The following is a 26,816-nucleotide window of genomic DNA, read 5'->3' on the forward strand; positions in this document are numbered from 1 at the left end:
AATTGTATCAAGTATCTTTTCTGACCACAGTGCTATGAGACTAGATATCAATTACAGGAAAAAAACTGTAAAAAATACAAACAAATGGAGGCTAAACAATACACTACTAAATAACAAAGAGATCACTGAAGAAGTCAAAGAGGAAATCAAAAAATACCTAGAAAAAATGACAATGAAAACACTATGACCCCAAACATTTGGGATGCAGCAAAAGCAGTTCTAAAAGGGAAGTTTATAGCAATACCATCCTACCTCAAGAAACAAGAAAAATCTCAAATAAACCACCTAACCTTACACCTAAAGCAATTAGAGAAAGAAGAACCAAAAAATCCCCAAAGTTAGCAGAAGGAAAGAAATCATAAAGATCAGAGCAGAAATAAAGAAAAAACAAATGAAGGAAACAATAGCAAAGATCAATAAAACTAAAAGCAGGTTCTTTGAGAAGATGAACAAATTTGATAAACCACTAGCCAGACTCATCAAGAAAAAAAGGGAGAAGACTCAAATCAACAGAATTAGAAATGAAAAAGGAGAAGTAACAACTGACACTGCAGAAATACAAATAATCATGAGAGATTATTACAAGCAACTATATACCAATAAAATGGACAACCTGGAAGAAATGGAGAAATTCTTAGGAAAGCACACCTTCTGAGACTGAACCAGGAAGAAATAGAAAATATAAACAGACAAATCACAGGCACTGAAATTGAAACTATGATTAAAAATCTTCCAACAAAGAAAAGCCCAGGACCAGATGGCTTCACAGGCGAATTCTATCAAACATTTAGAGAAGAGCTAACACCTATCCTTCTCAAACTCTCCTAAAATATAGCAGAAGGAGGAATACTCCCAAACTCATTCTACCTGGTCACCATCACCCTGATACCAAAACCAGACAAAGATGTCAAAATAAAGAAAACTACAGACCAATATCACTGGTGAACATAGATGCAAAAATCCTCAACAAAATGCTAGCAAACAGCACAGCTAGAATCCAACAGCACATTAAAAGGATCATACACCATGATCAAGTGTGGTTTATCCCAGGAAAGCAAGGATTCTTCAATATACGCAAATCAATCAATGTGATACACCATATTAACAAACTGAAGGATAAAAACCATATGATAATCTCAATAGATGCAGAAAAAGCTTTCGACAAAATTCAACACCCAACTATGGTAAAAACTCTCCAGAAAGTACGCATCGAGGAAACTTACATCAACATAATAAAGGCCATATATGACAAACCCACAGCCAACATCGTTCTCAATGGTGAAAAACTGAAACCATTTACACTAAGATCAGGAACAAGACAAGGTTGTCCACTCTCACCACTATTATTCAACATAGTGTTGGAAGTTTTAGCTACAGCAATCAGAGAAGAAAAAGAAATAAAAGGAATCCAAATTGGAAAAGAAGAAAAATTGTCATTGTTTGCAGATGACATGATACTATACATACAGAATCCTAAAGATGCTACCATAAAACTACTAGAGCTAATCAATGAATTTGGTAAAGTGGCAGGATACAAAATTAATGCACAGAAATCTCTTGCATTTCTATACACTAATGATGAAAAATCTGAAAGAGAAATTAAGGAAACACTCCCATTTATGACTGCAACAGAAAGAATAAAATACCTAGGAATAAACTACCTAGGGAGACAAAAGACCTGTATGCAGAAAACAATGACACTGATGAAAGAAATCAAAGATGATACAAACAGATAGAGAGACATACCATGTTCTTCAATTGGAAGAATGAACATTGTGAAAATGACTATATTTCCTAAAGCAATCTACAGATTCAATGCAATCCCTATCAAACTACCAATGTAATTTTTCAGAGAACTAGAACAAAAAATTTCACAATTTGTAGGGAAACATAAAAGACCCCAAGCAGCCAAAGCAATCTTGAGAAAGAAAAATGGAGCTGGAGGAATCATGCTCCTGGACTTCAGACTACACTACAAAGCTACAGTAATCAAGTCAGTATGGTACTGCCACAAAAACAGAAATATAGATCAATGGAACAGGATAGAATGCCCAGAGATAAACCCACACACATATGGTCACCTTATCTTTGATAAAGGAGGCAAGAATATACAATGGAGAAAAGACAGCCTCTTCAATAAGTTGTGCTGGGAAAACTGGACAGCTACATGTAAAAGAATGAAATTAGAACACTCCCTAACACCATACACAAAAATAAACTCAAAATGGATTAAAGACCTAAATATAAGGCCAGACACTATAAAACTCTTAGAGGAAAACATAGGCAGAACACTCTTTGACATAAAACAGCAAGATCCTTTTTGACCCACCTCCTAGAGAAATGGAAATAAAATCAAAAATAAACAAATGGGACCTAAGGAAACTTAAAACCTTTTTCACAGCAAAGGAAACCATAAACAAGATGAAAAGACAACCCTCAGAATGGGAGAAAGTATTTGTAAATGAAGCAACTGACAAAGGATTAATATCCAAAATATACAAGCAGCTCACACAGCTCAATATCAAAAAAAACAAACAACCCAATCCAAAACTGGGCAGAAGACCTAAATAGACATTTCTCCAAAGAAGATATACAGACTGCCAACAAACGCATGAAAGGATGCTCAACATCACTAATCATTAGAGAAATTCAAATCAAAACTACAATGAGGTATCACCTCACACCAATCAGAATGGCCATCATTAGAAAATCTACAAACAATAAATGCTGGAGAGGGTGTGGAGAAAAGGGAACCCTCTTGCACTGTTGGTGGGAATGTAAATTGATACAACCACTATGGAGAACAGTATGGAGGGGCTTAGAAAACTAAAAACAGAACTACCATATGACCCAGCAATCCCACTCCTGGGCATATACCCTGAGAAAACCATAATTCAAAAAGAGTCATGTACCACAATACTCACTGCAGCACTATTTACAATAGCCACGACATGGAACCAACCTAAGTGTCCATCAATAGATGAATAGATTAAGAAGATGTGGCACAAATATACAATGGAATATTACTCAGCCATTAAAGGAAACGAAATTGAGTTATTTGTAGTGAGGTGGATGGACCTAGAGTCTGTCATACAGAGTAAATTAAGTCAGAAAGAGAAAAACAAATACCATATGCTAACGCATATATATGGAATCTAAAAAAAAGAAAGAAAAAATGGTTCTGATGAACCATTCTTTAGGCAGACTTAGAGAATGGACTTGAGGACACGGGGAGGGGGAATGGTAAGGTGGGATGAATTGGCAGAGTATCACTGAAATATATACACTACCAAATATAAAATAGACAGCTAGTCGGAAGCAGCTGCATCGTATGGGGAGATCAGCCCAGTGCTTTGTGACCACCAGCTCAGTGCTTTGTGACCACCTAGATGGATACGGAGGGTGGGAGGGAGATGCAAGAGGGAGGGGATATGGGGATATATGTACACATATAGCCGATTCACTTTGTTATACAGCAGAAACTAACACAACATTGTAAAGCAATTATACTCCAATAAAGATGTTAAAAAAAATCCTTAAATCTAAGAAACTGGAGTACAAAATTCATTTATTCATTCATTTATTTATTTACTTAATGAGTATTTATTGAAACACAATAATTATCATATGATGAGTAAAGATAACATATTTTGGTGTCCTTCAGTTTGAAATTATAATTTCCTCTTTCTTTAATTGGCTTGTAGAAATGTGGTCTTCAGCAAAAACCATGTAGGAAAAATGAAGTATAGTGCATTTACTCTATGGACCTAAGTGTGGTTTATCTTGCAAACTTCTCGGCAACAAATGTCAAAGTCATGTAACTATTTCAGCTTATTCCTCAAATTTCCCATAAACCTTTTCTCCCTGCTATACCTTACTAGATCCAGAAAACTGAAACATAACAAACAGCTTTCTCATCCTCTTAGTCTTCATTGCTGTGTTATCGTGAAAACCCCATAAGAACTTACTGACTCAAGTATGTCTTTCAAAGCAGTATTTTCTCCATATTCCCCATTTACTGTTTATTTCCAAAGGACATTTTATTATACTACACCTTTCCAATTTATCTGAACAGTGGTCTAGACCTGTTGTCCTGTCAGCTCTCTCTCACGCACAACACAAAAATACTAAGACACACTGTGGGAAGTCCCTCAAGATGCTTGTTGGTTGATTGCATACACCTTTCCTTCACTCCTACTCTTTCCATTTCAGTTTTAGGTATTTGATTTGGCCTTTCCACCTGCTGCAAAGTGGCTAGTCATTCCTCACTGACATATTCACACATCATTTGCTAAAGAACGACCCTCACATCCTATTACCCGTTTGAATGTGTCAGACATAAAAAAAGGTCTACCTTCATCTTCATCCTCCAGTTGGGCTTTTGCCTCTCTTGAATACATGGCTCTTCGGAGTGTTTTCCTCTCTAAAGTTGTTTGGTCAGCTTCCATATCCTACAGGAAACACTGTGCTATCATTCAAGGAACTCACAGACACAGTTAAGTTCTACTTATCAGTCAGTGACCCACACATACCAAGAACCAATCCTTAGTTACCTTTCTGGGTCTTGGGCTCTGTTCACGCTACAGATGGATGGGCAACTCCTGTCATAGGAGTAATGCCTGAGGTTTGTGAAAAACGTCTCAGAGCTCAGAGGTGTAGGGCAGTAAGAAGCCAGGAAAAGTAGTAAAAACGTGATGGAGCTGACCCCAGGGGCAGGGGGACACCTCCCCTAGCCTTAAAGCCTGGATCCACCATTGCTCTTTTATGTCACTTTCATGTACTCCCGTAATTTTTCTAACTAAAGTCATCTATGTTAACAAATATCTTCCTTGAAAATTGGATTGGTTAAAGCACTATCAGTCATTCACTAATATTATGAATTATTAAATCGAGATGAATTTCTGACTGAGCATCTCACTAAGGAACGGCACAAAAGAAAGGAACTTCAATAGAAATTGAAGGAAGGTGGGTAATTTTGCGGTACGCGGGCCTCTCCCGTTGTGGAGCACAGGCTCCGGAAGCGCAGGCTCCGGAAGCGCAGGCTCCGGAAGCGCAGGCTCAGCGGCCATGGCTCACGGGCCCAGCCGCTCCGCGGCATGTGGGATCTTCCCAGACCGGGGCATGAACCCGTGTCCCCTGCATCAGCAGGCGGACTCTCAACCACTGCGCCACCAGGGAAGCCCAGAAGGTGGGTAATTTTTTTTTTTTTTGTGGGTAATTTTTAAGCAAATGGGAAAGGAGGGTATTCAGCTGCCTAGCAGTTTAGGAGAAAGCCCTGGGAAGGGAAGATAAGCAGAAAGAAGAGAAAAATGGCAAAAACAAACTTTGCAAATTTTTAAGCGTTGCTCCTGACTTGTCTTGTGCTGAGAAAGGGAAAAGCATTTTGTTTTCTCCAGTTCTCTTCTTCCAACACTCCGCCCCCTTGGCTTCGTAACTGGACTAGTAGCATCAGTTCAGTTACACTGTGGGTTAAATCAGCTTCTGCAGGACAGTCTGGGAAACTAACCATCTCCCTGTTTCTGTGGGGAAATGCATTCTGAGTTCCAAATAACTGAGCCACAGACTTTTCGAATCTATGGTAATTTGAGAGCTTCCTGTACATGCTGACATAAAAAAAAAATCACAGTTGTGACACCGATAAACCAATAATTCTTTGGTGATCAGTCTCTAGATAGTGGTCCTGTTTTGTTTTTGTTTGTTTGGCCTCATATAACATGTGTGATTTAGGAGACTTGCTATTCTAGAAGGCTCTGTCGCTTCCAAGTTCTCGAATTAAAAAAAAAGTAAAAGCGAAAGTGTCTCTTGAATAGTATTTTTTCAGAGACAATTTTACATTAGCTTTCTTTTTGAATTTTATTTTATTATACGTCAGGTTCTTATTAGTTATCTATTTTATACATATTAGTGTACATATGTCAATCCCAATCTCCCAATTCATCACATTTACATTAGCTTTTAATTGTGCCTAACGATATGAAAACCAATGCTTGTACATGAGAGTAAATAAAACCCAAAATTAAAAAGGACCTAATCCTTTGTGTATAGTGTAACGAAATGAAATAAACCTGTTCATGGAAAAACAGAAGATCTGGTTCTTGTTCAACTCGCCAATCTGTGTGAACAAAAAATTTAACATCTTGGGGACTTTAATCTTTAGTCATTTTTCTTATGAGTAAATGCTCATATTAAGCTCATTTGAGGTTAAATATTTTAAATTGTGTTGATATCTGGATTAAGTAAATACAAATTTAGTTTCATTCATCCAATAAATATTTACTGGATGCCTGTGAAGGGTCAGGTCAAGGTGAGGGTTGGAGGCTGGGGGAAGAAATATCCAAAGATGCTACTTCATTTTGCTTAATAACATTATGAAGACAATGGGTGATGCCAGCCAAGATAGACTTTTTAATAACGTTTAAATCAGCTAAAAGTGTTATAAACTTCTCCTTTTCATAGCTGCCATTTCTATCCTTTTAACATATTTTTTCCCCCTTATCCCTTAACCCTTAAACTGACAGATCTGTCTAAAGCCCTGAGATGGGATGTTTTGTGAGTTCTTTAGTTTCACTCCCTTGTCCACTTGCTTGATCTGCTCTGGCTCTAAGCCAGCCTTTCTCAACCTACTGACATTTTGGGTCAGAAAATTCCTTGTCATGGAGGCTGCCCTGTGCACTGTAGAACGTTTAACAGCATCCCTGTCCTCTACCCACTAGATTCCAGTAGCACCTGCTCCACAACTGTGACAACTAAACATGTCTCTAGATGTTGCCAAATGTCCCCAAGAAGACAAAAGTGACCCTGGTTGAGAACCAGTGTCCTAGGCAAACACCCCATCCTGCCACAGAACATATTCAGAAGCTGTTTCTATGAAAACTTCCCCAAGGTGTTGTGGTCTTATTTCTCACAGTGTGACTCTCCCTGGCTTCAGATGAATTTCAGGAGCCCGCCCTTCTCTGGGTGGCAGTAACCTCCCTCCAGCCCCAGGTGAGCATTCTGGGCAGGTGCATGGTTCATGCTGGCTTCTACTGGCCACTGGTTAACCCCGCAAATGGATTTGCCCTTTCCACACCTTAACTTGCTCCATATCTCCCTCAGCTGATTTATAACCCTGTGATGTGTCTTTAATTACAGAGTTAGGCTATCTTGAGTGATCACTTCATTTCTAAACACAATGTAATGGACTTTCTTCCTGGCTTGCTCAATAATCAGTATTACTATAAAATCAAGCCAAGAGCGTCCTCTCTCTCTCTCTCTCTCTCTCTCTCTCTCTCTGTGTGTGTTTTTCCAGATCTTCTTTCCAAAGTAAACCATAAATGGTCCACTCCTTAAGCTTACATCATTTTCTTTTGTCCCTGGCATCTAGACCACTGAAAAAATGTCATTTGGAACCATCCCAGTAAGTTTACAATCAAGCACTCCACCACATAATTCTTAAGTGGGGCTCTTGCCAATTGTACATTGTCATATTTTGATGAATATCCTCATTTCGAAGGTTCTGTGATTTTTCCTAGTCTACTTAAAGACTTTTACATATATCTTTTCTTCCATATTTTGAGAAGTTTGTAGTTTACTTTTGAGATCTTTGGCAAAGCTGCAGAAGACAGAGCAATCCCATGGTTTGTCTGATTTTTTATCTTCCTTTTGCTATTAAAACATAGATCATTTTTTCCTTTATGAAATAATACATTTTAATTTCTTGATTTTTTCAGAAATTTGCTGATATAAGCATTTTCATTTTATAATGCTCATTCCTAGCCAGGACTACTGAATTCTAGACACTTCCTAGTCCCAACTCAAGAGAAAACATTTTGAAAATTTACTAATTCAATTTATAATTCACCTCTCAACCATGAGTTCTTCTTTTATCATACTCAATCTGGTTTCCAACTCTGTTATCATTTCATTCAATGTTATACTTACATTATACTGGAATTACATTGGGTAGAGACCTGGGTTCAAATTCAACTGGTACCACTTATTATATGTACTGTACAACTTTAGGCAAATTACTTAGCCTCTCTGAGCCTCAGTTTTCTCATTTGTAAGAGTGAGATCATATTTTCTTTACTAATTTCTGATATTTTTTTGCTTATTTTGTGAGAATTAACAGAGATCATGTAAAAAGGCTTTGTGGACTTTAAAAACTATCCAAATATAAAGCTTTATTGTTATTTCCTTCTGATTACCTTCCTTCACCCCCCAACTCTATCCCAGACATGCTTTACCACTATACCCACAGCTCATAGCTCTTCCTTCTTTCAAAACCATCTCAGATTTTGTTTTGCCCACAACCCTCCATTTGTAAATGGTGAATGAAAATACTCTCATATTACAGGTGAGGAAAATAAGACATACATAAGGAAATATAAGATAAAAGGAGGAAATAGCATGCTTGAGCAAGTAGTTTAAGTTTTAAACACACATATGATTGTAATATGCCTCCAATTCAAATAAAATTCCTCTAAAAGGCTGACAACACGTCATCCGAAAGATATCACTCGAATTTTTTAGTTTCAAAGTAGTCTATCAATTAATGATATATAACTATACAATTATTTCAGATTTCAGGTGAGGACTATTATATCATCAAACATTAAATGGTAATATTTCTCTAAAAGTTTTTTTAGTAATTATGCACTACATTTCTGACTCTTCTGAACTCAACTCTGAACTTTTCTGAACTCTGAGCAATTACCTTTTCTAGTTCTTGATCTTGCCGATTCATAAGTGTTTTCCAGTGTTCATAAAGCTCAACATCTTTGGTTTGAATGTCCTTCAAAGTGCCTTCTCTTAGAACACTTCCATCTTTCATGGCTATGATCTAAGGAAAGCACATATTAGACGAATTGTGACAAAAATCCTTAATTGGCCAAGAGAATTATCTTTATCTCAGAAAGCATTTATATAACTGTAATATAAAAATTAATGAAACTTCTTTTAAACTCTTACCCAGTCAGCATGTGTTAGATATTGTAATTTGTGAGTCACAAGAACAAGTGTCCTCTTGTCATCTTGGAGAAATTTCAAAATCCCTTCCTGCATTAAGTGATCACTCAAGTGAATGTCCAAGGCAGAAAATGGATCATCCTACAACAAGTAAAATGGAGAGATGATGAATTATATTCTCTTTGTAACTAAATCCTCCAGAAAGCAGAAATACAAATAACTAAAGGCAAATTATCTCACAAATCCTATTTATAATAAACAGACTCTGAATAACTTTAAATTACAAAAAAGGTACTAAATTAAAAATGAAGTTTTTATTTTCTCTTTCACTTAAAAACTAATTTTAAAAGTAAATAACAGTATTTGAAGTAGTTTGAATTCTTATGTATAGAATATCCAAGTTCAAAAACCAACAAAACACCAAAACAAAGAATGAAATGACAATTGGAGTTTATCAATTGAATGAAATGATAACTGGAGTTTATCAATAAACTTTATCAATAAAGTTTAAATAATAAAAATAGGTGTAGACTCTAGACCAAGATGGCAACATAGGAGGCTCCTGAATTTCTCTCCTACCATGGACACACCGAATATACAGCTACACATGGAGCAATTCCCTCTGAAAGAAATCCAGAAACTAGTTGAGTGATTCTGACACATTAAGCAACTGAGAAAAAACATCAAAATAAGTAGGAAAGTCTGAGACACACTCTCGCCATAAACTCCACCCCTGAAAAATTCACAAATATGTGGAGATGAAACAACATGCTCCTGAACAACTAATGGGCCAAAGAGGAAATCAAAAGAGGAAATCAAAAACTATCTTGAGACGAATGAAAATGAAACACAACATATCAAAACTTACGGGATGCAGCAAAAGCAGTTCTAAAAGAATTTTATAGCAATAAATGTCTATATTAAGAAAAAAGAAAGACCTCAAATAAACAACTTAACTTTACACCTCAGAAAACTAGAAAAAAAGAACAAACTAAGCCCAAAGTTAGTAGAAGGAAGGAAATAACAGAGATCAGAGTGGAAATATATAAAATCCAGACTAACAAGACAACAGAAAAGATCAATGAAACTAGGAGCTGATTTTTTGCAAAGATAAACAAAATGGATAAACCTTTAGCTAGGTTCACCAAGAAAAAATGAGAGGATTCAAATAAAATTATAAATGAAAAAGGCAATGTTACAATTCATACCACACAAATACAAGGGATCATAAGACTACTATGAAAAATGATATACCTACAGACTGGACACCTAAATGACATGGATAAATTCCTAGAAACAAACACCTACAGAAACTGAATCGTGAAGAATTAGAAAATCTGAACAGACCAATTACTGGTAAGGGAATTGAATCAGTAATCAAAAAACACTGCCCAACAAACAAAAGTCCAGGAACAGATGGCTTCAGTGGTGAATTCAACCAAACATTTAAAGAAGAATTAATACCAATCCTTCTCAAACTTTTCCAAAAAACAGAAGAGGAAAGAACACTTCCAAACTCATTTTACAAAGCTAGCATAAAGACACCACAAGAAAAGAAAATTACAGATCAATGTCTCTGATGAACATAGATGCAAAAATTCTCAACAAAATATTAACAAACTGAATTCAACAGTCAGTAAAATATTCAAACACCATGATCAAGTTGGATTTATTCCAGGGATGCAAGGATGGTTCAACATTTGCAAATCAATGTGATACACCACAATAATAAAATGAAGGATAAAAATCATATGATAAACTCAATAGATGCAGAAAAAGCATTTGACAAAGTTCAACATTCAATCATGATAAAAATTCTGAATGAAGTAGGTATTGAGGGAACATACCTCAACATAATAAAGGTCATGTATGACAAGCCCACAGCTAACATCATACTTAATGGTAAAATGCTGAAAACTGTCCCTCTAAGATCAAGAACAATGCCAACTCTCACTACTTTTATTCAATATAGTACTGGAAGTCCTAGCCAGAGCAATTAGTCAAGAAAGAGAAACAAAAGACATCCAAATGGGAAAGGAAGAAGTAAAACTATCTCTATTTGCAGATGACATTTTTCTATAGAAGACCCTAAAGATTTCACCAAAAAACTAACAGCACTAATGAACGAGGTCAATAAAGTTGCAGGATACAAAATCAATATAGAAAAATCAGTTGCATTTCTATACACTAATAACAAACTATCAGAAAGAGAAATTAGGAAAACAACCCCATTTGTAATTGCATCAAAAAGAATAAAATGTCTACGGAATAAGTTTAACCAAGGAGGTAAAAGACCTGTGCACTGAAAACTCTAAGACACTGATGAAAGAAACTGAAGAAAACACAAATAAATGGAAAGATATCTTGTGCTCATGGATTGCAAAGATTAATATTGTTAAACTGTCCATACTACCGAAAATGATCTAGAGGTTCAATGCAATCCCTATCAAAATTCCAATGACATTTTTCACAGAAATGAATCAAACAATTCCAAACTTTGTATAGAACCACAAAAGACTCCTAATATCCGAAGCAATCTTGAGAAAGAATAACAAAGCTGGAGGTATCATACTTCATGATTTCAAACTGTATTATAAAGCTATCCTAAACAAAACATTATCTTATTGGCATAAAAACAGACACATAGATCAATGAAACAGCACAGAGAGCCCAGAGATAAACTCATGCACATATGGTCAATTAATTTACAACAAAGGGGCCAAGAATATACAATGGGGGAAGGATAGTCTCTTTGATAAATGGTGCTGGGAAAACTGGACAGCCACATGTAAGAAAAATGAACCTGGACTACGATCTTACATCACACATAAAAATCAGCTCAAAATGAATCAAAGACATGAACATAAGACCTGAAACCATAAAACTCCTAGGAGAAAACATAGTGGATAAGCTCCCTGACATTGGTCTTGGCAATGCTTTTTTAAGATTCTGATACCAAAAACAAAAGGAACAAATGCAAAAATAAACAAGTGAGACTACATCAAACTAAAAAGTTTTTGTACAGTAAAGGAAACCATCAACGAAATGAAAAGGCAACTTATGAAATGGGATAAAATATTTGCAAATCATATATATGATAAGTGGTTAATATCCAAAATATATACAGAACTCATACAACTCAATAGCAAAAAGACCTCAACAATCCAATTTAAAAATGGTCAGAGGATCTGAATAGATATTTTTCCAAAGAAGACATACAAATGGCCGACAAGTACATGAAAAGATGCTCAATATCATTAATTATCTGGGAAATACAAATCAAACTATGAGATATCATCTCTCATCTGTTAGATAGGCTATTATCAAAAAGACAAGAAACAACCAATGTTGGTGAGAATGTGGAGAAAAGGGAACTCTTGTGCACTGTTGGAAATGTAAATTGGTGCAGCCACCATGGAAAAAAAGTATGGAGGTTCCTCAAATTTTTAAAAATAGAACTACCATATGATCCAGCAATTCCACTTCTGGGTATTTATTTAAAGGAAATGAAATCATTATCTCAATGTTCATTAAGAACTTCCATGTTCATTATAGCATTATGTACAATAGCCAAGATATGGAAACAACTTAAATGTCCATCAGTGGATGAATGGGTAAAGACAATGTGAAAATATTATAGATCCATAAAAAGGTAGGAAATTCTGCCATTTGTGATGGCATTATGCCAAGTAAAATAAGTCAAACAGAGAAAAACAGATACTACATGCTCTCACTTATACGTGGAATTCAAAAAAAAAAGTGAACTCATAAATTCAGAAAACAAATTGGTGTTTGCCAGAGGTGGGGGTGCGGGGTTGGGGAAAATGGGTGAAAGTGGTCAAAAGGTACAAACTTCCAGTTGTAAGATAAACATGTCCTCGGGATAGAATGTACAGCACTACGACTATAGTTAATAATACTGTATTGCATATTTGAAAGTAGTTAACAGAGTAGATCTCTGACACTGGGCAATTTTTCAAACTCAGTCACTTCATCTGTAAAATGGGGATAATAAAAAGACCTGTCAGAGAGCACATAGGTTTGCTGCAAAGATCAAATAATGTTGTAAAAGTCTCTGTAAAATATTTTTAAAGCGTTATTTTATTATTATTTTCTTATAAATAAAGCTGTGGTGATTAACTGTGCTAAACCCTTTAAAGCACCACAGTGAGAATTTAGTGACTTCCAGGAATCTCTTAACGAGGAAGAGTGCAGTGGTTAAGGACACAGGCTATGGAATTAGATCACCTGGGTTTGTATCCTTGCTTCACTATACTATCTGTGTGACCCTGGGTAAATTATCCCCCAAAGCCTCAACATTATCATTGCATAAATAAAGGTAACATTAATAATAACAATGTCAAACCTAATAGGGTTATTGTGAGGATGAAGTGAGTTCATGTACATAAAGTATTTAGAATCATGACTAGGTCATAAAAAGCCCTTAATAATGATTGCTATCATGTATATGGCTTCATTATGTATCATCATGGCTTCATTATGTGGCATCTTGGTGTTGCAGTAAAATGTAACCTTTTATATAACTTAATAATAATCTAGATTTGATGGATTGCTGATCATTTCTCACGATTCAGTTTGTGTATTAACATTCTGGGGAGATACTGTCTTTAAAGAGTGCAAGACAATTTGACAAATGGCCAAATCAGTGAATGGTCAATTCTTCATTTTCAGTAATATATTATTTATTTTTATATACATATATACAGTTCTCACTAATATAGTCTTTCCTGTATTCAATGAATGTTTTAGTAGTATACTCTTTATGGACACATTTTTGGAAATAACCTCTTAAAAATATATTCACTGATACAGAACATTTATAGATGCTACAAAGCTTTAAAAATAACTAATATGTTTTATATATAATCAAGATGTTTCACATGGCTTTGATACAGTATAAAGGCTAATTTGATAAAGGTTAACTAGAGATCAGAGCAAAATGTAAAACCTTAACTAATTATTTGTACAAGTAAGATCCTTAAAGATAGGAATAACAAAGGAGAAAACTTTGTTTCCTTTACCCGGCACATACGATGGCATTGATGACATTCACTGAACATTGATGGATGGAAAGGAAGAAGGATGGAAGGAAGGAGAGAGGGAGGGAGCGAGAGAGGGAAAGGAAAGAAAAAGACAACACAGGTAGTAACTTGAGAGTAATACTTTTTAAAAAATACCAGAGAATCTTAGCTGATCAGAAAAACAGTACTCAAAAGACATGGAGTTCTAGTCCAGACTGTATCACTCATTAGTCATTAGTCCTTGAGTAAGGCACTTGACCTTTCTGTGTATAAGTTTCCTCACTTCACATAAGGATACCATCTACCCTAGCAGCACAGTCATAAGAATCAAATGAGGTAATACTGTGATTCAAAGTGCTTTGTCAATGGAAGTGTAAGATATTTTCATTTGGGGGAAACTGTTAAAACACATCAACAGTATTCTGTTGCTGCTAAAACGTTATTCAATTTTAGGCTACAATTAAGAAACTATAATATTTAGATCATAAGATCTATTAGTTTTAAGATTATCTGAGTTGATCAGAGTGCATCTAGAACACGCTTTTTCAGAGGGACCCTGACAAACACTATTACATCCAGAATTAAGAAAAGGTAAAAAAAAGTTATAAAAATTATATTATTGTCAAAGAATTAAAAATATTAAGCTTGCTTAGCCTAGAAAAAAGTAAATTAAGGCAAGTAATGACAATAATATTAAAATATTGAACTATGGCTATATAAAAGAAATATATTTGCTGCTGCAGAAGCAGAATGGGAATCAATTAATGGAAAATACACAGAAGCAGATTTCAATCACATAATAACTTTCCAATAATGAAAGCTATCCGCAGCAGGCAGAATAATGGTCCCCAAAGATGTCCATGTTCTAATTCCCAGAACTTGTGACTATGTTACCTTAATAGCAAATGGGACTTTGCAGATACACGCATACCTCGTTTGACTGCACTTCACTTTACTGTGCTTTACAGAGTTGCGTATTTTTACAAATTGAAGAGTTGTGGCAACCCTGCGTCTAGCAAGTCTATCGGCGCTATTTCTCCAACAGCATTTGCTCACCTCATGTCTTTGTGTCACATTTTGGTAATTCTCACAGTACTTTCAAACTTTTTCATTATTATTATATTACACTGATCTATGATCAAGGATCTTTGATGTTACTATTGCAAGAAGATTATCACTTACTGAAGGCTCAGATGATGGGTAGCATGTTTTATCAATGATGTATTTTTTAATTAAGGTATGTACATTGTTTTTTTAGACATAATGCTATTGCACGCTTAAGAGATTACAGTATAGTAAACGTAACTTTTGTATGCACTGGGAAACCCAAAAAGTCACGTGACTCGCACTTTACTGCGATGCTCGCTTTATTACGATGATCTGGAACCAAACCTGCAATATCTCCAAGGTATGTCTATATGATTTAGATTAAAGACCTTGAGATGGGAAGATTATCCTGATGGGTCTAAGCTACTTACAGGAATCCTTGAAAGCTGAGAACTTCCCCAGATGTGAAGAGAGGGAGAAGTGAGAAGTAAAAATGGTCAGAGATGCTGGCTTTGAAGATGAAGGAAGGCAGCTGGGAGCCAAGGAATGTGGGCAACTTCTAGAAGCTGGAAAAGGCAAGGAAGACTTTTCTACCCGGTAGCCTCCAGAAGGGAACACAGCCCTGCAGACACTCTGATCTCAGCTGTGTGAGACCCATGTCGGATATCCAACCTACAGAACTATAGGATAATAAATTTGTATTGTGTAAACCACCAATTATGGCGATTTGTTATAGCAACCCATACACGGACCAACAAGGAAAGGCTGCCTCAAAGATAAGCAATCTGTCTTCAGAGAGAGTCATCGAGAAGCTGATAGAGATGATACGAAAAGCAATTCTATAATGAATGGCCGGGAATCCACAGTGGTAGCACTATGACTTCTTTGAATCTCATGATTCTACAACTGAAGTAAGGGTCACTAAATTGAAGGCAGTGGAATGAAATGGAGTAGAGTATTACATTCAGAGAACCTCTGTCTCTTTCAGATTTCCAAGTCACTTGGTCCTCAGGTGGTTCAATCATTACTTCAGCCCAAAGTTCAAGAGGTCATTTCTAGTTGCGGGTCCACCCATTATGAAAAGGATTTATAATTACATAGGTTACTGCTAGATACTGGTATAGCTTTTATGGTGGTGTTTTCTGGAACATTTGGGGGACAGGTATTCTCAGGGACATTAACCTGAAGTGCACTTCCACCACTATGTCCAAATTCTACTCCCATCCCCAGTAATGGATCCAAATTTAGTGGAAAACTCCACAAAATTTGAAGATATTCAATTTTAGATGGAGTGAAAACTCTAAAGGAGGTTGGAGAACCAGGTTTATAAATGGTTAATAACTGCACAGAAGGAGAAAGCAGGGGAAGGATGTATTTACATAGGCTGCTGGTCTCTAATATACACTATTTGTAAGCTAAGTTATTTTGGTTACATCCTTCTGGAGAAACCAAACTAGAGCAAATTCATAATCAACATAATCATCAAATTTTATTTGTGGATCCACAGGAGAAGCAAGTTATCAACCCAGGATATAAATACAAGACAATCATCTATGGAGCTTTTTTAAGATACAGATTCTAAACTCTGCCTTTATAGATTATGATTCAGTAGGTCTAGGCTAGTATCAAGATTTCTAAGAATACTTTCAGGAAGCTTCACAGATATATCTTATCCACAGCCTGAGCTGCATACTTACTAACCCCTATGCCCACCAAGAGTATATTTTCCAGCCCCTCTTTTTTTGCTAGCAAATATAAATGAGAAGACCTATGGTCCTGTCCAGTTCATCCAGCACCATCCATTCTCTTTCATTAATGATCCTCATGAGTTAAAAACTCATATAAGTAACGATTTGGGCACCTCAGTCCCTCTGGATCCCCCAACTCTCATCTTGATGTTGATTTGATTTGTACTCGGAGGATTTGTCTCCCTTTAATTCTCTGTAATTTCACAAGTTAAACCATCTTTCCTTGAGTTACTTGTCTCTTTAAGGACTCATTTGTCCAGAGGGAAAAATGAAATAGAAAGAAACAAAAAGCCCATATGCTTACCAAGAAGACAATGTTGGTATTTTGATAGAGAGCTCGGGCCACACAGATTCTTTGCCTCTGACCCCCACTCAAGTTGATGCCCTAGAGAATAAATATCCATAAACATCCACCTTTTATATTAGTAGATGATCTGTTGATTAAAAAATTCCCTTTAAAATACAAGCTTCTCTAAAAGAATCTTAAATTAATGGTAATTTATTAATTAAACTGTGATAACATTAGTAAGATAAAATGCAAGCTGTTTAGTGGTCAATACTTGAATTATATTAAGGTAATTTCTGACTGATAACATTAATCCTCTTTTCACTCTGATAGAGAACTCTGCTGTACCGAAGCATTAATAACCATAAACCAAGGTGAGTGCTGAAGATGCAAGTAATCCCCAAATTGTTTCTAGTTTCATGCATTGTGTCTGTAGTATACTGAACATATGCCTTTTAAATTCGATATTACAAGTTTTTTTTCAACAGAACTACAATATGCTTATAAAAGCAATATGCTTTTATAATCAAGTACTGATTATAAAAATTTGAAAAACTAATATTTATTGAGCATTTAGTATGCACCAGGCTGATGTGAATGGCTTTCCATTCCTTATTTCTATTATTCGTCAGAGTAATTTCAACGTGTAGGCATTATTCCCCACGGGGAAATGAAGACTCAAAGAAGTCCAGGTCATGTCTTAAGCACTCTACTAGGTTACAATAAAGAACAGCCATGAATAACACAGACTACAGAGTTGGACCAATCCCACCTGCACCAATGACTCTGACTGGGCAAGTTCCTTAACCTTTCTCAGCCTTGGTCTTCTTGGCTGCAATACACTGATAACAAAACACCCATATAACAGATTTGCTGTAAAAGTAAATAATACACATAAAGCCTTTTGCCCAGTACTTGCCACCTATAAGAGTCAAAAATTTTAGCCAGCATTGTTATAAATGATTACATACAGGTATAAATATTTTTCAGCTAGTCATAGAACGGTATGATGCCAATGTAAAACCTGTTTACACAAAGAAAAAAGAACCCTTTAACAGGAACAAATGGATGTTGACAAGAGTGGAAGAAGTTGTCGGAAGCAATCTCAGTTTCCAAACCGATTTAAAGTAAACTCCAAGTAAGTAAAAATACATTTGATCAAAGTCAGGGACTGCTTCCCTTCCCTTGAGAACTCTCAAGCAGCTAGCAAAATGTGAAGTGTATGCTGGTTAGTCAACAAATACCTAAGAGACGTGGCATTAAGAACTCCTGTGCTCATGTTCCCAGAACTTGTCACTAGGAAAACACATAATTCCAGAGCTCTCAGATTTTCTCATGCTCCATGAAAAGTTAAAGACAACCAGAAGACTCTTCTAGATTTGTGTTCATTGTCTAATTAAACTACACATAGCTTACCCTCTCTCCAATTTCAGTTTGGTCTCCGAATGGTAGTAAGTCAATGTCCGGCTGAAGAGAACAGGCATCTGTGACAGCTTTGTACCTTTGGGAGAAAATATTTTGAGTTTTTAGATCACTATTAACATACTGCCCATAAACTAAGTCCCAGGTCCAATGTCTTGGAAGCTGAAATAAAACACTTATTGAACAATTTAGTATATACTAGCCTCTACACTAGGCTTGTAGATACAAAGATAAATAGATATTTGTTCCCACTTTTATAAAACTATTAACAAGGATCTACTGTATAGCAGAGGGAACTATATTCAATGTCTTGTAATAATGTATAATGGAAAAGAATCTGAAAAAGAATAGGTATAAATAAGTACAACTAAATCACTTTGCTGTATACCTGAAACTAACAAAACATTGTAAATTATACTTCAGTGAAAAAAGTGGTTAAAATTTTTTTAAAAAAACTATTAAATGGAGCAGAATATTGACATAGAAACATATAATTAAAATGTACCTTGTTAGGTACTGAATATAGATGGGTAGGTATAAAGTGCTCCTAGAATACACAGGAAGACATGACCGACTGCTCTGAGAAATTAGTGACGTCTTTGAGAGGGGGCGAGTTGTAAGGTGTATCCAGAAAGATGAGCTGTAATTTGCCAGGAATGAAAATGAGGGAAGGGAGGCTTAAGGAACTGCACGAAGGTGAACAAGTTCACGGTGCATGTGAGGGATAAGAGGAGGCTCACTGGGGCTAAAGCATGGGTTACAGGTGGGGAATCTGTGTCCACAATCATGATGCTGAAGGGAGGAGAAAACGGAAGAAGATGAGGACTGATGTACTCAAGTTGACCTAAGGCTGGATCTGGAAATTGGACGGACTGGAAATACAGGGAAGCATGGGCACTGGGAGTGCTAGGGAAAATATCAATGGTTTCATTTTCTCAATCACCTGGTCTTAAAATATTCAAGTCATTCTTGATTCTTCCCTTTTCTTCCCCCTGCTCTTATTTTGTCCATTCTTATTCTAGAATGCTTTTCTGTCAACCATCTCTTCTTCTTCCATTTCTACAGTCACTGCCAAGTGCAGGCAACAAACACAGCATGCCTGGGTCATTATCCCATCAAACTTCTAAATGTCTTTTTGCTCCTAATACAGATTCATCCCACATAAATCTCTTACGACGCTGCCAGAGCACATTCACTTTATTAGTCCCCTTTCTAACACTTGCTGTGCCTCCCGAGAATGTCAGATTTATATCCGGCTGGCTTTTAAGGCACTTGACTGTCTCATCTCAGCCTTCCTTTACAATCTAGTTTGCTGCCATCAATACACACAGATCCCTTTCTGTTTGGTTTGTTCCCAGGCCCCAAACAATCCCATGTAATTTGAGTTTTTCCTCCCACACTTTCCTCTCCCTTCCCCCTTCCTCACGCCTCTCCCCAGACCTAATTTTCCTTACCTTTCAGAACCCAGCTCAGGGTCTTAGGACACTCCCTACCCCTCATGCAGGTGGCTTAAGGAAAGGATCTTGCCTTTGTACACTCGAGCGGGTGTTTAAAAGATGACTGAAAGAGGACGTATTCTGGTTGCTCCGAGTAACCAGACCCCTCAGATCCCGTATTCCTTTTCTTCTGTCCACGGTTAACCCTTCTTCTGCTCCTTACTGAGATTTTTCTTCTGTTTACCAACAACTTCAGCACCATGCCCACCTCCTCCCCACACATACACACACACTTCGGTTGCAGCTGTTTATTTTTGGTGTACAAATTCTTCTCAGTAATTGTATAGGATGGGCTGAAACTTCCAACGAGGCTTCTCTTACAAGAGTTGACTTAATAGACCAGGTGATGAGGACGGATGCAGGGGCAAACAGAGAAGAAAGGAAGTCCCGATACAAAGACTCCAGAACCAGGGGATAAGGGTGGGGGGATAAATTGGGAGACTGGGATTGACATATACACTCTACTATATGTAAAATAGATAACTGATAAGAACCTGCTCTATAGCACAGGGAACTCTACTCAATACTCTGTAATGGCCTATGTGGGAAAAGAATCTAAAAAACAGTGGATATATGTATATGTATAACTGGTTCACTTTGCTGTACACCTGAAACTAACACAACATTGTAAATCAACTATAATCCCATAAAAATTTAAAACAAAAAGGCTCCAGAAACCGTGAACCAAAGATAAGGATTAGAAATAGCTGCTCATTTGAGTTCTAAATTTTATACATTCAAAATTACCTCTGTTTGTTGAAAGGACTTCCAAAGGTAATATTTTCTTCCACTGTAGCATTTAATAGCCAAGGCTTTTGAGCTGCGTAAGCCACAGAATACCTGTTCCTACTGGAAAATGGAAAAGAAAAACAAAACACAGCAAGGGTGCTGTGCTGAATCTTTATTTTAGTACAACAAAGAAAAATGAAAGTTGATAAAATATCTCAAAGACAGAAATGGGGAACTTCTAAAAGAGAACATTTTAACAACCATCAACCTTATTAATTAATGGTTAAATATTCCACTAAATTAAAGGGATGAGAACTTAATTAAAATAACACACAAGGTGCAAATTTTATTTTGGTATGCTAAAGAAGTATTTTATGGTATGAACTATTAATTAAAATGTTATTTTTTAAAATGACTATAATTTTAAAAATAATTTAAAGATAAATAGCAATTAACTCTAATAGCCACAGATATTTCACTTTATATTAAAAGCATTTTACATAACTCTGAATTTTATATGAATATCTTTTAAAAGATGTGAATTAATACTGTAATTATAGTATGTGTTTGTGGCTTAATTGCATGAACATATTTTAAAATAATAGATAATATTAATAGATAATATAAATATTTCAAAACAAAGAGTGATCTTGAGGAGTCCATTTCAATAACGAAACTACATATTTCAATACATATTGAAATAGTTTATTTTTAAAAAATGATAGCCTCCTCCCTGTCCCCCATTTTTTTGGCTTGCAAATTCTACCAGATGTCTATACATCAGATTTTAATTTGCAATAATTAGGAAAATGCATGTGAGTTGAAGATACAGAAGATGATGAGATTGGGGTAGGGAAGGGGTCAGCTTAAAATTCACACTTCCACAGTTAGTTTATGGTCTGTAAGTACTAATTAAGGAATTAAGGTTAAAAAAGAATAAAGTTAAGAAAAAAAGTAGTTAGAAATGCTCAATGATCATCCTGAAACATTATGTCTTAGGAGGTTAGAAGGCATGATAATATATAGTATGCTAGCAGTCTCTTAGAAAACCATCTGTGTGGTAAAACAGTGGTTCCCAACCTCTGGCATGTCTGTTTCCCCCTCACTGCCCCGGGTCCTTTAAGGTTTTTTTTTGTTTTTAATGGATGAAGCACTCGGCTCTCCAGCTCCAGCTTAGAAGCAGATCCCATCACATTTTAACTCATAAACAATATACATATTAATTCTTATGCAATTTTATCTTATGAAATCCCAAATCCAATTCGCTAAGAACATTTGAGTTTCAGCCAAAGTTGAGACCCATGTGACTCATGGAGAAGGTAACAGTTGACACAATGGGCCATTTTGTTTGGCAAATTAATTCTTTTAGCAGCCTCCAAATGTTAGGAACTACTGCTACTGGAAATATTGCTAGCGCATTTTAATAAATGACTTTGTACATTATCAGAATGAATAAAATGACTAGGAGTAAGAGACGGAATATCAGGTAAAGTCTGAGGAAGGAAGTTACGCAGATAAAAATAGAAATAATACCTTCTGGTTGCTTCAAAAGAAGGTTCAGATTCATTTACACTGCAAGTGTGGCAAACAATGTTCATTAATTATGAAATATAAATATAGAACGAATGAGTGTACATATCAGGTAAAAGATAAACACTGAACATATAAAATAGCTACACTTCCCAAATAGTTTTTGATATTAGTCCCAAAGACAAACCAGATAAATGACCGTCTTCTTTCACATCTTCATCAGCGAAGAAATAATTACTTAGTAAGCTTCCAAAAGAAGGACAGTGCTGTTCTCTTTCATATATAATTTGGGTTCATACAATGGACATGTTCTAGCCCCAACTCTGCTCCAACTACCTGTGTAGATTTAGGTAAACTTTGCAGAACAGTTTCCTAGTTTATACAAGAATTTGATGTTTCCAAGCGCTCCCTACCTTTAATATTTGAATTTAATCTATCTAAATTCCTAATCAGTTACCCTAAGGCATAACAAGAAATACTTTTTGCTCTCTAAACTTGAAGGGTTTAGACACAGCCTGGTCCTTAAGGAACTGGTAAGAAAGACAGACATGCACAATGCATGGTCACACTGTAACATTTTGGTATAATTAATTACTGATTGATATTATTTATGTAAAACAAGGTGTTTGGCTAATTAAATTTAGTTATATCTATTTCATTGGGGAAAAAACACCCAAGGACCTATTTTTTTATTATTCTAAATTTTAATATTTTAGTTGAACTCCATCATTCTGAATTCAAAAACCACACACATAATTAAAGTCTACAAGAACTCCAAGAACGGATCCTATTTCACTTTGGAAAGCATCATATGCTTTTGTGGAGAAAATGTACCTAAGTACATTACTTGGTGATGTTTGGCTTAGTGTTTCTAATGATAAGATTTTCACAACTGCACATTTCTGATGACATCATGGGGTGGTTAATAGAGGTATGGAAAAACAATCTCAGACTGAAACTTCCCTCTCAATAATGATTATTCTCTGATTTAAGTTGCTCATAAAAATAATGAAATGCACAATTTCCCAAGTGATATTTTCCACACAATATGCTTTAGATGCCAAAAAATTTGGATTTTATTTTATTTTTTTTAGTGGTAAAAAAACCAATAAATGAACTCAATGGTTTTATTTAATCTGAGGAAGAGAGAAAACAGATGAGGAAGAGCAGGTGTATGGCAGAAATTAATGAATTAATTTTCCTATTGGCCATCCAGGTGGAAATGCCCATCAGACACTTGAAAATGTCAGCCCGAACTGGAGATATGAATTTGGAAGTCACCAATTTTTTTTCAATTACTATTGATTAACTCCAACTATATGTATTTAGTATCAATTGAAAAATATTTATTGATCACCCCCTAGTGCCAAAATACTAGAGATACAGTAAACAAAGAAAAGTCATTCCTTCTTTCATGTTGCTTTCTGTTTGGTGGGAGTGTGACAAGGGAATAAACACCATGATAGGTGAAGCAAAAGGTGATATTAGAGCACAGATGAAGGACACCCAATCCACCTTTGGCAAACCAGGGTAAATAGAGGAGTTGATACCAGAGGGATAAAAGTGGGCTAGATGGAGAAAAGGTGAAGAATATTTCAGACCAAATAAAATACATATTGGATGACCTTAAAGTATCCTGGTCATGCAAGGAGCTGATATAAATTTACCATTTCTGAAATGTGGGTGTCAATGGTGAGAGAAGAAAAGTATGAATTTTAAAAACAAGTGGTGAACAGCCATAGCGAAGGGGCTCATAAACCGTTTTACAGAGTTTGAACTTTTCCACAGAGCCACAGAAAACACTAAAAGGATTTAAGCAAGAAAGAGATAACACGTTCAGTTTAGAAATATCACTCCAGTTGCAGAAAGTAACAAATAAATTGGAGGGAGCAAGATGGGAGGTAATACAGAGAGCCTTGAAGGCTGTCAGATACCGGAGATGAGAACGCAGTGCCCTGACTTTGGGTGATGGTGAATGAATGAAGAGAAGTGAACACGTTCATTCAAAGATACCTAGGATTGTGTGATTGACAAGATGGGAAGGGATGGAAGGGAGGAAGGAGTGACAGACAGGGGACACAGATGAGGAAATGTATATGGTGGGGGAAGATATAAAATTTAGAATCAGACACATTCAGTTTGAGATACCTAAGGGATGTCAGAATGACCATGGCCAGAAAGCAGAATTTGAAGCTCAGGAGAGAGATCTGGTAAACAAATGAAGCCTTGGGATGATTTTCCCTCATAATATATGCCTTAGATCCCAAAGACTTTGGATTCCTTCCTTTACTAGTGAAAAGCCAATAAATGACTTCAACAATGCTATCACAACGAAGTGAACAAAGAAGCAGGAGCAGATAGAGGAAACTAATATCATGGGAAGCTATGTGATGGCCCAGCAAGTATATATAGAGGCAGAAAAGAAGGGGACAAAGACGGAACCTTGAAAAACATCACTATTTAACAAATGGCCAAGGAAGAGACATCTGCAGAAGGGATTGAGAAGAGCAGGCAAAAGTTCCAAGAGGAAAACTTGACTGTGAGTTTCACTGGAAACTAAGCAAGGAAACCTTTTGAAGAAGAAAGGTATGGGCAACAACGTCAAGTGGACAGGAGGTCAAAGGGGGAAGGGGAGGGTGGGACGAATTGGGAGACTAGGAATGACACACATACACTACCGTGCGTAAAATAGATAGCTAGTGGGAACCTGCTATATAGCACAGGGAGCTCAGCTTTGGTGCTCTGTGACGACCTAGATGGGTGGGATGGTGGGGATGGGAAAGAGGTCCAAGAGGGAGGGGATATAGGTGTACATATAGCTGATTCACTTTGTTGTACAGCAGAAACTAACACAACATTGTAAAGCAATTATACTCCAACAAAAAATAAATAATTTTTTTTAAAGTGCACAGTGAATTTAATAACCAGGATGGCACTGATGGACTGGATAAAGAATAGTTTCAGTGGAGTGGCAGAGGTAGACATGAGACTGCAGTAGACTGAGGCGAGAGGAGAATAAAAGGAACTGGAGGGGAAGAGGAAAGACTTTTATTAATTTATTTAAAATATTTATTTATTTTAGCTGCACCAGGTCTTAGTTGGGGCATGCAGATTCTTAGTTGCTGCATGCGTGCGGGAACTAGTTCCCCAACCAGGGATTGAACCTGGGCCCACTGCATCGGGAGCATGGAGTCTTACCCACTGGACCACGAGGGAAGTCCCAGAAAAGGCCTTTTTATCTACAAAAAGAAGGTGAGAGAGTGGTAGTTGAAAGGGGCTGTGGGCTGAGATTAGAAAGATAATAGGGATGGAGATGGAAAGAGAGAGAGAGAAAGAGAGAGGGAGAGAGAGGAGAAGAGTCCTGTGTGTCTACAAAGAGAAATGGAAAGAGCCCAGATCTGGGTTAGATATGAAGTAGATGAAAAGCAAAAGGCAACATGCTTGGCTTGAGGGTGTCTCAGTCTAGTAAGGAGACCAGCCCACATTATTTATTTGAACAAACTGCAGAGGGACCAGAAGAGAAGGTACATTTCAGTCCACCTGGGAAATTAGAGAAGATTTTGTCAAAGACACAACATCAGAGTTGACACCAGAAAAAAGAGTGAGGCCACCAACCTGGGAGAGGGCATTACAGAGGAGGTATGTGTATTTGAAAACTACCTGCAGTCCAGTGTTACTGGAACACAATGGAAAGGGTGGGTGGAATGGCAGGATAAGAATTTAAGAAGTTAGATAGGGACCACATCGGGAAAGGCCCTTTTATGCAAAGGTGTCTAGAATATTTCTTCTACGCTTTGGCCTGTCAAGAAAAGAATTATAAGCAAGAAGAAAGTAATTAGATTTTCATATCAAAAGGTAAATCTCACAACAGTGTAAAGAAAAGTGAGGGAGTGAGTAGTTCACAGTGAGTAGTTCACAAATGCGATTAAGTACCTGAACCAGGAAAATTAAAATAGATACAAAAACGGAAGAACAGACATAAGAAAAGTGATTGGTTGGATTTTGCAGGCGATAGAGAAAGAAGAATCTAGGTTGAATCCCTGACCCCTGACTTGGGCTCCTACCAACTGATTTCAGGGGGTGAGAACACAACCCTTCCAGGATACAGGCGGAGAAGCAGGTTTTGGAAACATGAGCTCAGTTTGGATGTGTTCAATTTGGAGCTTGTATAAGGCTTTTTGGAGGAGCTATTAGGTTTTCAGAAGAAGGTTCTTGGCCAGAAATGTACACTGGTGTGTCATTAGTACTTAGAGAGAAAACTGAAGTCAAAGATATAAATAAAGGAAAGGGATCCTACAGTAGACTGTATATTCTTCCTCACCTTCCATCTCCACTCGTATTGCAGCTCCTTACGGTTTAACTCATTAATTTTGGCTTATTCTTAAAATCTAAGTTCAAGGATCATTCATGTATGCCTCCCCCCTAAAAAAACCTTGTTGATCCCACAGACTCAACGCAGGTCACCTATGATTTGTTCTTATAAAACCCTGTACTTTTTCTTCCTGATATTTAAAAAATTTAACCAAATAATTTTGAAACTACTTTCTTACTTCCTCATGGCCTTTCCGGC

At 36.5% G+C, this 26,816-nt stretch overlaps 1 protein-coding gene across 3 annotated transcripts in view; it reads right to left on the reverse strand.

Moving 5' to 3' along the window:
• The window catches only part of ABCC9 (ATP binding cassette subfamily C member 9), a 154,058-nt gene that overhangs the window by 59,812 nt on the left and 67,430 nt on the right, over nucleotides 1-26,816 (reverse strand). For all 3 annotated transcript variants that reach the window (XM_060024418.1, XM_060024419.1, XM_060024417.1), the window contains 7 exons: nucleotides 22,250-22,288; nucleotides 20,735-20,836; nucleotides 18,486-18,570; nucleotides 17,088-17,168; nucleotides 8,950-9,087; nucleotides 8,696-8,821; nucleotides 4,355-4,451 (listed from right to left, as the gene is read on the reverse strand). In XM_060024418.1, coding sequence (XP_059880401.1) covers nucleotides 4,355-4,451; nucleotides 8,696-8,821; nucleotides 8,950-9,087; nucleotides 17,088-17,168; nucleotides 18,486-18,570; nucleotides 20,735-20,836; nucleotides 22,250-22,288 — 668 coding nt within the window. The remainder of the gene's footprint in view (nucleotides 1-4,354; nucleotides 4,452-8,695; nucleotides 8,822-8,949; nucleotides 9,088-17,087; nucleotides 17,169-18,485; nucleotides 18,571-20,734; nucleotides 20,837-22,249; nucleotides 22,289-26,816) is intronic.

The sequence above is a fragment of the Delphinus delphis genome, chromosome 11 (genome assembly GCF_949987515.2).
Source record: "Delphinus delphis chromosome 11, mDelDel1.2, whole genome shotgun sequence".
In the NCBI taxonomy this organism is placed as follows: domain Eukaryota; kingdom Metazoa; phylum Chordata; class Mammalia; order Artiodactyla; family Delphinidae; genus Delphinus; species Delphinus delphis.